Here is a 13,030-nt window from a genome sequence, read left to right as displayed (position 1 = left end):
TGCCACTGCAGCGGCCCAAGAAATAGCAAAAAGACAAAAAAAAAAAAAAAAAAAAAAAAAAGACAAGATAGATGGGAAAATTCGACTTTAATATAAAATGTTTACCCACTATCCCCAAAACAATATCATTTAAACATGTAATTCATATACAAATTTCATTGGAGATACTTCCATTATTCTAAAAATACGTGTGTTGAATTAAGGACTTTCCAGCTCTGACGTGTTTTGGATGTAAATTACACAGGTGGGCATTAAAAAAATCCTACCCTTGGAAGTTCTCTAGTGGAGCAGTGGGTTAAGGATGTGGTGTTGCAGCAGCTGTGGGGAAGGTTGCAAATATGGCATGGGTTTGATCCCTGGCCTGAGACTATCCACATGTCCTAGGTACATCAAAAAAAAAAAAAAAAAAAAAAAAACCCGCCCCTCCACCTGATATTCTCTATCATGTAGTGTTTTACTTTTTAATTACTCTTGGGAGTCAAACTGAAGTGTTTCAATGTCCCAAATAGGTAAGAAATGAAAAGACTCCTCTCTTCTAATTTAAAAAGCACATATAGCAGTTCCCTTATGGCACTGCAGGTTAAGGATCCAGTGTTGTCACTGCAGTGGCCCAGGATCCCTGGCCTGGGAAATTCCATGCCTTGGGCGTAGAAAAAAGAAAAGAAAAGCACATATACACCAAATGTTCACACCAAAGCATAACCAGACCCAGCTGGCTATCAGAAAAGATGATTTCTCTCTAGCACAGGGTTTCCCTATAAAAAGATGGCAGGCACATCAGGGAGATGGAGATGGGGAGTGGGGAAAGGCCACCTTAAGAATGGCCCTGTGAAGGGCCCCCTCACTAGGCTGATGTTCCTGAAGAGAGGCCAGAGGCAGTGATTGCCCTCCTAGCTCAAGCTGCTGCCCTTCACAGGCCCACAACGATCGGAGTTGCTTTCAGAGGCCTGCAGGAGCCCCACCTTGACTCCCAGGCAGGGCTACTATTTTTCCCCTTCACACTCCCTTTCCCAGTCGGGCCTCTGTGTAAGAGAAAGAGAGTGCAGTGGCGCCTGGAGGGCAACAAAAGCTTGTAAAACCTGTGGACTAAAAATGAGTCGCTCTAAAAAAGAAATGGAAACTTTTATTTGAGCTAAATTTGAGGATTATAACCCGAGAAGAGCATCTCAGAAAGCTCTGTTCACTAGAGGTCAAGGGATAGCTATATATAAGCTTTTTGAGGCTGAACATTAAATAATGTATCATTAAGTTTACATAATCCAGATCTAAGTGCTATGTGACCCTCTAATCAAGAAAGAATGTTATCTTTTAGGAGCTGTCTCACAGATGCTAGGAGACTGTTGCTCTTTATGGTTCAGGAAGTATTTCTTCTGATGGGAAGGTTTGGCCGTTGCGTAATGCATGATTGCGTAATGCCAAAGGGCAGACAAAAAAATTTTTTTTCAGACAAAAATTTTTATGTTTAAATTTTTGTCTTACCAAAAAATGTGAATTTTTATTTCACACACTGAATCTGCTACTTGGTTCAGCAGTCTACAGCCTGCAAATATCCTCCACAGAGAACGGAATTTTCTTTGTAACGTAGTAAAAGCTGAACGCTCCCTACTCTGGGCTTACAAGCACAGCCTCCTCAAGTGGTCTCCTTTCCCATCCCACTTCTAGTTACTCCTGGTTACGCATATTCACAAGAGAGCACCATGAAGTCTGCATAGATGCTCGGGTATGCACGTGTGACTTTGTCATCGCTGCGCAGGTGTTGGATTGAAAAGTGCAATAATTTTTTTTAACAGTCCCAGGGGTCTCCTGGCTTGCGTAAGCGTCTTCCTGACCCCACACCCGGGTGGAGGTCTTGTTTTGGTCCTGCGTCAAGGTCTCATCCACAGTCTACGTGGCTCACAAGCACTGCGCACGCGCGAGGAGGGGTGGCCAGCAACTTCCGGGCAGCCAGGGGTGGGCGGGGCAGTGACATACCTAGCGGGTCGGACCCCAATACCATTTTCTGGCTCTTCGGCTTGGGATCCCACGTCCAACTCCAGAAGCAGGGCCCAGGAGGTGGGAAGGTGGTCCGGAGGAGCCGCTGAGGACCGCCCTCAGCCAGCCTGAGTCACTTTCCCGAGCCACAACCCTTGAGCAGGGGGTGGGGTGGCGGCAGGGGGTGGGGCGTGGCGGCAGGGGGTGGGCCACGACGCCACGCCCCGCGCTTGCGCACTGGGGTCAGCTGGACAGCGCAGGCGTTCACGTGACTCGGGGCGGTGCCGAGCGGCAGTAGGGAGGGGAGCGCCAGCGGGAGGGAAGCAAACGGCGGGACCAGCGGCGGCGGTAGCAGCAGTATGGCCGCGCTCTACGGGGGTGTGGAGGGGTGAGTGCGGTCCGGAGGAGGGAGGCCGGAACGGCTGGCCTGGAGGCGGTCTGGGCTACTCCCTGTCCCGAGGGCGGGCGGAAGGAAGACTGTAGCCAGTCCGGCAGGCTGGTGGTTTCCCACCTCAGTCAGGGTCCGGCCACTTTAGGCTCTTGGGCTGCGGGGCCTTGTGAAGGAGGAGTGTGTGCGCGCGCCGCGGTGCCCTTGCGCGTGCGGTCGTGTGTTTTGCAGACACTGTGTGTGTGTGTGCCATGGCCACACCCGGAGGGGTGTCCTTTGTGTTTTGCGGCAGAACCACGCCCCTTTCTCCCACTAAAGACCCAGTTTACCCAGCCACTCTAGGGAAGCTCCCCCTTTCCGTTCCAGCTTCCGGGAGAGAGTTTTGCAGAACAGGTGTCAGGTGTGAAGTTGCTGGGGTGGGGAGTGTCAGTGTGGTGGAATTCGGGACAAAGATCTTTGCTGGAGGGTATCTGGGATCTGAAGCTGGGGCAGTTCGGAGTGGTAGCCAGTTCTGACGCCCTCCATTCTTGTCGGCCCTCCAGGCTCCTCACACTACATCTTACTTTCTGTTATTGCTTATTTTCTGTTCGGAAGCTTGGCTACTGGACTTTTTATAATAGCTCTTCCCTTCGATATGACTATGGGCAAGACTTTTGCCATGTCTGGGCTTCAGTTACACACGTGTGGAGTGAGAAGAGGGGGGAACGGAATGATCGCCAGGTTCCCCCCAGTGACAACATTCTCTGAATCTGGGTGTGTCAGATCTGGGTGACTGTTGTCGCAGCCAGGGCACGCACTTTTGAATCTGAGATTGGATTAGTTCTATGAAAGTCTTTTTTCACTACTGATCGATGAACCCCAACGTCTTTTTTTCACCTACATTGTTATGATTGATTTCCCCTGCCCTGTTATCTACTATAAAAAAAAAAAAAAACTTAAGTACAGAAATTTGCATTTGCATTCACCCCAGTTACATTCATGGGTAAGATATGACCCATTTTTCTGGTTTGTCAAGAGATTCTTTGGGACAGTTAACCTCATGTATTACCTATCTTGTGAAACTTGTCATCTTTGAGTTTGATCAGCAGGTCTTCAGTGACCTCTTTCTGATATTCCTGAAAATGCTGATCAGTGAAGAAGCACTCATCACAACACCACAGACCTCGCTCCAAGCTACCATTTCCCCAGGTGATAAGCATTTGACTGTTTAGTAGCTTAAGCAGGTATTAACACTCTCCCTGCCAGCTGGTCAGCATTTCTCACAAGGATGTCTTGACCTCCGCAACTGGAACTGCTCAAGGCAGCTTCTAGCTATTGTGAGAGAAGTGGAGAGGCTTGCCATTCTTTTTAGTCACATTTACTGAGTGTTGCCTGTACCAGGCATGAGGGTAAATGAGTGATCCAGAGCTTGACCCGATGAAGTCCATAGTCTAGGGAGAGGCAGATAGAAAAACAGCTTAACACACTTTTAATATGGAGGAGTCCGTGGGGGCACTGACGGAGCTGAACTAATGGAGCTCTGGTGGTGGCTTTCAAGGACTAGGTGGTGGATAGGGTCTTGCAGGGTAAGTGAGACACCCCTAAGGGAAGCTGAATGGAAACTACATTTTGGAAGGCCAAGAGCACAGCAAACACCCGACCACAGAGGAAGGTTTGGGATGGTGATCTGGTTTGCTGAAGCTGTCTCCGTCACCCTGGGCTCTGCCTATGACAAGGACTACACAAGCTGAGCTGTATCTGCAGGTTTTTCCAAGCAAGACTGAGTGCCCCCTTGTGTTCTGTAGGGGAGGCACACGGTCCAAGGTCCTTTTACTCTCAGAGGATGGGCAGATCCTGGCAGAAGCGGATGGACTCAGCACAAACCACTGGGTAAAGGCCACACTGAGGGGACCAGTGGGCTTGATTGTGGTTCTGTTCTCTGTAACTCCTGTTAAGGTGGTGGCTGGGGGTTCACTTAGCAGCCTTTAGGGGCAGCGCAGGTCCTGCAAACCTTTGTAACTCCTCCTTCCCTTGATTGGGGCCAGCTGATCGGGACGGACAAGTGTGTGGAGAGGATCAACGAGATGGTGAACAGGGCCAAACGGAAAGCAGGGGTGGATCCTCTGGTACCTCTACGAAGCTTGGTGAGTCTGGGTAGAGCTTGGGAATTAGGTCACAGCAACACTGAGACAGCAAGTTTGAATTTGATGAGTCTAATGACTGCAGAGGGAGAGGCCTTGGGGCTTAGTCTCTGGTCTAGAAACTCCCTTGATCACATCCATTCTTGTGGCTGCAGTTGTCACCTCTAAGCCACAAGGGTTGGAAGAGCACCGGGCTTTGTTTTGAATCCCAGCCTTGTCACGCAACATCTGTATGACCCTAAGCAGACTGCTTATCTTCTCTAAGCCTCAGTGTCCTCATTTGGAAAATGCAGATAACAGTAGTTACCTCAGAGTCCCTGGGAAAGTAAAATGACAGGATGCATCCCAAAGCAGTTCGCATAGAGCCTGACCCCTGAGCACCAACTGAGTGTCAGCTGTCATTCCTGGCTCTGAGCTTTCTCCCAAGTTGCCGTAGCGCCAGCTGCTCCCTAGACACCTCCTCAGTGGGATGTCCTGCAAGTATAGCCAAAACCCACGCATTCCAAACCAAGCTTATCACTTCTCAACTTGCTCCTCTGCCTGATTTTTTTTTTTTTTTTTTTTTTTTTTTTTGCTGAGGGCACTCCTGTCCTTCCCAGCTCCCAGGCTGGCATCGTTGAGTCCCTTCTCCCATCCAAGTTCTTCCTGCTGAGGCACTGTGAGGGGTGGAAAGAGTTTTGGGGCTGCATGAGCAGGCCAGGCCCAGCTGCAGGGGTCAGGGGGCAGACATCAGGAGGGGCGGGGGTGGAGAAAGGAGCTGGGTCTGGGGCCCTGCTCGGTCGCTCGCTCGCTCACCTCCCGCGTGGCCTAGGGCCTATCCCTGAGCGGTGGGGATCAGGAGGACGCGGTGAGGATCCTGATGGAGGAGCTGAGGGACCGATTTCCCTACCTGAGTGAAAGCTACTTAATCACCACCGACGCGGCCGGCTCCATCGCCACAGCTACGCCGGATGGTGAGGAGGTGGAGGGAGGGGTGAGGTCGAGAACTGGTTCTCTTGGGGAAGCCCCTGAGATAGAGCTGGCAGAACTGGACTTGCAAATAGCTGGGAGGCAGCCTCCATCATAACCCCCACTCCTTTCATTAACTGAAGTCTGCCGGAGCAAGGACTGCATAGGAGGCGGGAGGGCAGGAAGGGTTCCTTCATGGGAAACAAAGAATGGAGCCAAGCCTAAGACTCCATTCCAGAGGGCGCCCCTGGGCAGCGTGGTGAGGATGCCGGCCGGGAAAGCAGCAAGTGCCAAAAAGAAAACTGGAGGGAACTCTGGCCGGAGTGTACAAAGCGATGGCATTGTGAGACTGGCATTTGAATCTCAGCTCCCATTTTGCCAACTGTACCATCTTGGCAGAGTTACAGAACTCACTGAGTTTCGATTTTCTCATCTACAGAATGGGGATAATTGTACTCACAAGGTGGTTTAGGGTAGTGACTGAGTGTCGCTGTGTGAACAGGGTCTAATACCGTCCCTGGCACATGGTAGAGACTTTGGAGGGCGGGTAGTCACTTGAAGACGAGCTGGGCGAGGAGGCACAGACCCATTGTCCTCTTTGTCCCCCACCAACAGGCTCTATCAGATTGGAGTTTCTCAGAGACCCAGGTTCTCCACCTTCAGGCAGGAAGCTAGTTGGGCTTGGTTTTCTCTACAGAGCTGGGTGGTGATCCCTAGGTCAGAAGCTGTATGCTTTGTGTGAGGCCTCAGTCACACTGAGCCTCCTGTGCCCTTTCCCCAGGTGGCATCGTGCTCATCTCTGGGACAGGCTCCAACTGTAGGCTTATCAACCCCGATGGCTCTGAGAGTGGCTGTGGCGGCTGGGGCCACATGATGGGAGATGAAGGCTCAGGTGAGCTCACGCCAACTGGGTCTGGCTCAGGGTCCCAGATCTGCCCCTTCCTGCAGCTCCCCATCTTCCTTGCCCTCCCCTCAGCCTGCTGACCCCTGGGGGCTCTCTGGGAACCCTCCTGAATCAGTGTAGGATGGTGACTGAGAGATCATAGTGATGCCAGTGCTGGACTAGTGGCTGGCCTTGCTCTTCAGCAGTGATTGCCCCCAGGACTCAGATTCATGCCTTGGCGTCATAGCCATTGCCCGCCTGTGTTGACTTTTAGAGTCAGAAGTTGGCACTGTGAAGGTTCAGGCCATAGCTGTCAGGAGGTGCCGCGGCAGTCTGCTAGTGGGGAAGGCGTATAGAAGCTCCTACCACCATCACCTTTTGACAGGGAGCAGGTGTACATTTTCCTAAGGGGCCCTGGGGGTCCAGCTCCTGGCGGTAACTTTAGGTTCGTGTGACAGTTGACCGACCTTGTCTTTATCTGGGGAAGGGAGCTGCTGGGACACAGCTCTACCTGTTCGGCCTTCCCCCTCCAGCTTTCCCTTAAGTGAGTCAATCTGATACAGTTTAATTAGAGGACCCCAGGCTGGGAAGTGGGGCACTTGATTCTCTGTAATACCCAACCCTGTCTAGGTCTGAGTTTCCTTCCCTGTGACCTCAGGGAGGTTGCCCTATCCTCTTAGCCCTCTCTGCTCTCTGCAGCCTACTGGATTGCACACCAAGCAGTGAAAATAGTGTTTGACTCTATTGACAACCTAGAGGCGGCGCCTCACGACATTGGCTACGTCAAACAGGCCATGTTCAACTATTTCCAGGTAAACACGCACCCGTGGACTAAGGCAGTGGGAGGCCCGGAGGAGTGACTGCAGGAGAGGGTCTGGGTGGGTCCGAGGGAAGTGGGGGTGAATTGTGGGTCAGAGCTGGAGGACGGAGAAGTTGCCAGCGAGGACAGGATTCAGAATGAGGTGGGTGGTGCATTCCAGGAGGGTGTCGAGCATGGGGGTAGGTTGGGGACAAGCTAGACCTCATTCTTGGACAGCTAGACTCTGTGGGAAGAAGGCAGATGCCCTTTTAGGCTAGAACGAGAAGTGCAGGGGGAGATCAGAGGCAGTGCCCACAGACGCATGAACAGCAGGTAAAGTCTGAGCAGGTGCGTTGGACACCTGAATAACTGCCTCTGGCCTATGCAGGACAGGGAGGAGCGCCCGTTGAAGAGGTGGGCAGGGAGAGTTCTGGGGAAAGTCCAGCCTCCTCCCCAGGGCATCAAGGGATAGACTGCCTTTCCTGTCTGGGCTGTGCTCGTTTGTAGGTGTTTAGGACACAGCTGCCTTTAGCTGAACCAGAGGTGACAGGTGGGAGAGGAGAAGGGAGGTGAGCTTATTTGATAGATGTGTCTCCAGATGAAGGCCACTCAGGTGAGCTGGGGCTGGAGCCAAGGATGATTCAAGCTGCTGGAAAGTAAGGTTTGTGTTCTCTTGTGTTCTCAAGGCTTAGGGATTGATGATGAAAGAGGGATTCTGGCCTGGGCCAAAGAAAGGAATGGGGAGGGACCAGGAAGAGAACTCACTTCCTAGAGCGTTGCTGTTGCGAGTGGAGTTAAGCTGTCCAGACTCAGCAGATTGGATCTGAACTCCACTAATATGTCTACTACTGCTTCTCTTATCTTTCAACCATGAAGTTGTTAGAGGTTAGATGACATAGTGCGTCTAACACAATATGTTGCTGTAGATGCTCCAATTTTAGCCCCCTACTCCCTCTTCCATTTTGGTAATTATTCTAGGGAGTCTCTGCTTCCTGAGGACCTTCAAAGGCATTACAGGTGTGTTAACTTGTTGAAGTGGAAGATGGACCTTCGTGGTCAAATAAGTGTGAGGGGAACAGATGGATTTCTTGGGGAGTTCCCATCGTGGCTCAGCGGACACAAATCGGACTAGTATCCATGAAGCTCAGATCTGGCATGGCTGTGGCTGTGGTGTAGGCTGGCAGCTACAGCTCCGATTCTACCCCTAGCCTGGGAACCTCCATATGCTGTGGGTGCTGCCCCATAAAAAGATAAAACAAACAAATAGAAACAAAGAAACCAAATGGATTTCTTAGTTAGGACTCCTCTGAGCCCTTGGTCTGTACCATGACTCTTCAGGGAGAGGTGCAGTGAGCGTAGCCCCCTGACATTCCTTCACCAAAGAAACCTTTCCCAGAGCACATCAGGGAACCGCAGACCACTCTGGTGAGCTTAGATGTGTGCTCTTTTGCGCCCAAGCTAACCTCAAAAGCAGTAGAAGCCATGCTGGGGAAACAGAACTCTTCTCACATGAAAACTCAACTCCTTGGACTCCAGAGCTTCAACAAAATCCAAACGTTATTCCAGCTTTTCAAATAGCAGAGGCATCGGGAAGGTCATCTGGGTGGGCAGACGGGGACATTTGCTTTGCTCCTGATGACTGTCTTGTGCCCTTTCTCTGTCTCTCAGGTGCCAGATCGGCTAGGAATCCTCACCCACCTGTATAGGGACTTCGATAAATGCAGGTTTGCTGGCTTCTGCCGGAAAGTTGCAGAAGGTACTGGCGATGGGGCAGGGTTTTCTCTGGCTTTGTTCTGCAAAGACCCCTAATTGCAGGGTGAGGTGGCATTCAGGTGGGATTGGAAGCCAATTTCCCTTTGACCAAGTGACCTCAGTTCTCTGCCACCAGAGGCCCTAGTACTGAGGGACCTTGGGGTGACAGCAGCAGGACACACGGTTGTATGGACAGTTGTTTTATATCTGTTTCTCTTCCTGACAACTCTTACGGCTTGTGCAGGCTATATGTCTACTTCTAAGAGATTTATGAAGCCCTTATCCTTTGGGCAAATCTTTCTTTTTTAACCACTGATACCCAGAGGATAGGGAGTCGCGGAGAGGTTAGGCATATTTGGTTGGCTATCAGGCGAAGCTGAACCGTAGGGCTTGCTTGTCAGCATGTTGCACTTTCTCCCCTATTCCATTCTCCTTCCCTTTATTTGGACTTCAGGACCTTGGAGGGCCGGCCCCCTTAGATGCTGCTGGTCTGAGGCTCTTTCAGAGCAGAGCCGGGAAGGGGCTAGGCTGACCAACAGCTGCAACTGCTGGAGGTGGGTGGGGGTTCTGACAGGAGTGCCAGCCAGCTACTCCAGTAGGGTCCTGGGTCCCCAGAGCTGAAGAGATCTTCAGGGACAGACTGAATAACTCAGTTTTAAGTTGGAGGACAGGCCAGGTGCCATTGTGCTTCCCAGGGGGCGCCACCCTTTCTCAGTGCCTGGAGCAAGCCACCTCTCTACAGGCAGGATGCCTTTCCTAGAGTGGGAGCATCAGGCCGGGGGTGGGGGGATGTAAGGCTGAGAGGCGAGCATCTAGTCCTGACTGAGACCTCTGCCAGCCACGGCTGCTCCCACGGCTGCTGCCCTGGGAATAGGTGAGGGCTTCCGAGACGCTCACCAGCTCCATTCCCTCCACCACCCCAGGTGCTCAGCAGGGAGACCCCCTCTCCCGCTATATCTTCAGGAAGGCAGGGGAGATGCTGGGCAGACACGTTGTGGCAGTGCTGCCTGAGATCGACCCGGTGAGTTGAGGTGGGAAGTGGAGGTTGGGAGCTGCAGGGCCAGACCTGGCCCTTTTCCAGCAGGGATGGGACCACCCCATCCAGCTCTGTGTCAGTGGGATGCGATTTTAAAGGGACTTAGTGATCTGAGAAAAATTCCACAGGAAGTCTCTAGCACAAAAAAGTCCTTGGGCACAGTGCATCCCCTCTGTGGCTGGTCCCTCATCGGTATTTCTGCAGAGCATATTGGCTAAGTGTGGTGTGTGCGTCCCCTTCCTTTTCATCATGTTTCTGTCCGTTCCTCCGCGCCCCCCACTTCCTCTGTGTTGTTGCTTGACCCCCTCTGCCTTTCCCTTCTCTCCCTTGCCTTTATGAATCTCCCTGTTTTCCTCCCTTTTTTTCTTTTCTTGACCTCCCCATCTGGTTCTTGGCTAGAGGCAGAGTAGCTGGGGAAGGGCGGGCTGGTCTTAAGAGACTAACCCCCGGGCACTGGAGAGGTTTGGCTGCCCTCAATAGCCATTTCTTCTCTCCACCAGGTCTTGTTCCAAGGGGAGATTGGCCTCCCCATCCTGTGTGTGGGCTCTGTGTGGAAGAGCTGGGAGCTGCTGAAGGAAGGTGAGTATAGTGGGGGGGACAGGTAGGGATGGGGGGCAGGAAGGGGCTGGAAAGGGGGTGGCCTGAGAAAACTGCCTGCTCTGGGGAGGACTTGGAAACTGGGCCCTGAGGCCTAGACGAGCCACTGATGTCTCAGACCGAAATCCCTCCATTGGAGTTCCCCGGTGGCCAGCATTAAGGATCCAGCATTGTCACTGCTGTGGTTCGGGGTTGATACCTGGCCTAGGAACTTCTGCATGCTGTGGGCATGGCCATAAAACAAACAAAAAAGGACCCTTAACCTTCACTCCTCCAGCGAGCCCTTTACAGTGTCCCAGCCAGCTCCGTTGAAGTCTTAAAAAGATGATCTTTTCCAAAGGATTTATTAGATAAGCACCACCTTAAAAAAGTTAAGGACAAATCTAACTTGAAATCGGAGCTTCTGGACTTCCCCTGTGGCCTACAGCATAACTACGCAGTGTTGACTGCAGTGGCTCAGATTCTGGGTTCTGGCCTTGGAACTTCTATGTGTCACAGTGCAGCCAAGCATTAAAAAACAAAGAAAGGAGTTCCCCTTGTGGCTCAGCAGTTAATGAACCCCACTAGGATCCATGAGGATGCAGGTTTGATCCCTGGTCTTGCTCAGTGGGTTAAGGATCCGGCGTTGCTATGAGCTGTGGTGTAGGTCACAGACGTGGCTCAGATCTGGCGTGGCTGTGGCTGTGGTGTAGGCCAGCAGCTGTAGCTCTGAGTCAACCCCTAGCCTGGGAACCTCCATATGCTGTGGGTATGGCCCAAAAAAGCGAGAAAAAAAAAAAAAAAAAAAAAAAAAAGCAGAGCTTTTGATCAGCATGTGGTGCTATCCTAGTCACCATATTCCTAGCTAGAAGGAAAGAAATGTGCCTTCTGCACCCTTGCAGCTTGTTTCGGGTGGCCAAGTGGCTCTGTTATACACTCAGAAGCGGCTCAGGGACCCCTGATGCTGCCTTGGGTGTTGGGGGCTGCCTGCTCTAGAGCGCATAGCCATTACTAGGCTCACACACCCTGTGCCCCACCTGTTAGGGTTTGGCATGGGGCATCTCTACAGAATGCCTCAGGGCCTGGGCCTCTTCCATCTCTGTCCCCACCTTCTCCCAGGTCCCTCACCTCTGTCCTCTGCCTTCTTTCCCCCAGGTTTCCTTTTGGCGCTGACCCAGGGCAGAGAAATCCAGGCTCAGAACTCCTTCTCCAGCTTCACCCTGATGAAGCTGCGGCACTCGTCCGCCCTGGGCGGGGCCAGCCTAGGCGCCAGGCACATTGGGCACCTCCTCCCCATGGACTACAGTGTCAATGCCGTTGCCTTCTACTCCTATGCCTTCTCCTAGGGGGTGGCCCCGGCTCCACCCGCTCCAAGCCCAGGGGACATTGGGTGCCGGAAGACAGGAGGGTTTTTCTCCTTTTCCTTTTTTTTTTTTTTTTAAAGAAACATAGAGAAAATAAATGCACTTTACCCACTCCCCAGTTGGATTATGTTATCAAGCACATCTGCTGTGTACATCCCCAGCTCACCCACCAACAGGCATCCCAGAAGGCTCAGAAATGGGTTTAGCCCAGGGTTTACAGCCCTGCTCCCAGGCGCTTGGCCTGTGGTCTGTAATCTGCTCACCAGGCAGGTAGGCAGATAATTTATCTATATGCTGCCCCTGCCCCCCACATTAGGTACTTCTGCGCCTTGTGGCTGCCTGTGATCTCAATTTTCTCTTATCAAAGTGGGTTAAGAACCCTGCCTGACCATTTTCAGTGGAACTAAGTGTTCTCCATGTAAAACATGACCAGGAGTAACCTTAGATGTATCATGCCATCTCTGGATCGTCCCAGTAGGATTTAGGGAACAGGGTACAGTTCTAATCTGGAAGAATTTTTACCTCACTGGATTTGGTACTTACAGGTCAACAGCATATTTTGCAGTTTTTCTGCTTGAATGAGTTCTGAAGAGGCTGAGACCCAAGAAGTCCAACTAGGCACAAGTAGGTGACTTCCTTCTTCCTGGTGCCTGCCAGCCTGGCTCTGGTTACAGGATAACACTGTTGTGTGGCACCGGGAATGATGAACATCCCTGAAGAGCAGACCTGATTCCCGTCCTCTGGATCCTGCAGTTGGATCAGTGAAGATGAGCCCAAAGCTTCCTGTTCTGCTCATGCTACTTGGCAAAGACTGAAGACAGAGTTCTTGATCCACAGTGGCTGCCTCTCCAGGTGTCTGGAGTGTAAGCCTTTAGAAGGCATGTTCTAAACATCAGTTCTCAGACTTCTGTCAGTCACTTATAGGCTTGTTTTAAACTCAGATTTCTATTTTTCCCCCTTCCATAAGGTGTTTAATTCAGATGGGTCAAGGATGAGATGAGACAGGGAATTTTCACTTCTGCTAAATACCTTGGGTAATTTCTCCTGCAGATGTCCAGGATCTGCACTTGAGGGAGCTCTGCCCAGTCACTTCGGAGTTCGGATTAGGCTCTCAAGAGGGTTTGAATGTGTTTCCCAAGTCAGAGGACGCTGTTAATTCACTGTCTAAAACAGAATGGTAGCAGCTCTCCCAT

The 13,030-nt window shown here is 51.7% G+C and overlaps 1 protein-coding gene across 9 annotated transcripts; it reads left to right on the top strand.

The window, feature by feature from the left end:
• Nucleotides 1–2,264: 2,264 nt before the first annotated feature.
• On the top strand, nt 2,265–11,951 carry NAGK (N-acetylglucosamine kinase). 9 transcript variants are annotated; one of them, XR_014841726.1, is made up of 11 exons: nt 2,265–2,359; nt 4,144–4,228; nt 4,384–4,482; nt 5,291–5,432; nt 6,209–6,319; nt 7,010–7,122; nt 7,617–7,770; nt 8,778–8,865; nt 9,785–9,882; nt 10,398–10,476; nt 11,629–11,951. XR_014841726.1 is itself a non-coding variant. In XM_005662479.4 (11 exons), the coding sequence occupies exons 4-11, from the start codon at nt 4,423–4,425 to the stop codon at nt 11,817–11,819; spliced, it is 882 nt and encodes a 293-aa protein (XP_005662536.1). In that variant the 5' UTR covers nt 2,265–2,359; nt 3,448–3,547; nt 4,144–4,228; nt 4,384–4,422; the 3' UTR covers nt 11,820–11,951. The 9 variants fall into 9 exon arrangements, 6 of the variants coding, with proteins under 6 accessions (XP_005662536.1, XP_005662537.1, XP_003125091.3 ...); XR_014841727.1 differs by having other exon boundaries at nt 7,617–8,126; XM_005662479.4 differs by lacking the exon at nt 7,617–7,770 and adding an exon at nt 3,448–3,547.
• Nucleotides 11,952–13,030: the final 1,079 nt, after the last annotated feature.

Source organism: Sus scrofa, chromosome 3 (genome assembly GCF_054392235.1).
Source record: "Sus scrofa isolate SSC_HxYL_T2T_F1_AM1 chromosome 3, Sscrofa_HxYL_maternal_Yorkshire_Landrace_v2.0, whole genome shotgun sequence".
Lineage (NCBI taxonomy): Eukaryota > Metazoa > Chordata > Mammalia > Artiodactyla > Suidae > Sus > Sus scrofa.
Note: the sequence above shows the minus strand (reverse complement) of the source record. Positions and strands in the feature narration are given on the sequence as shown.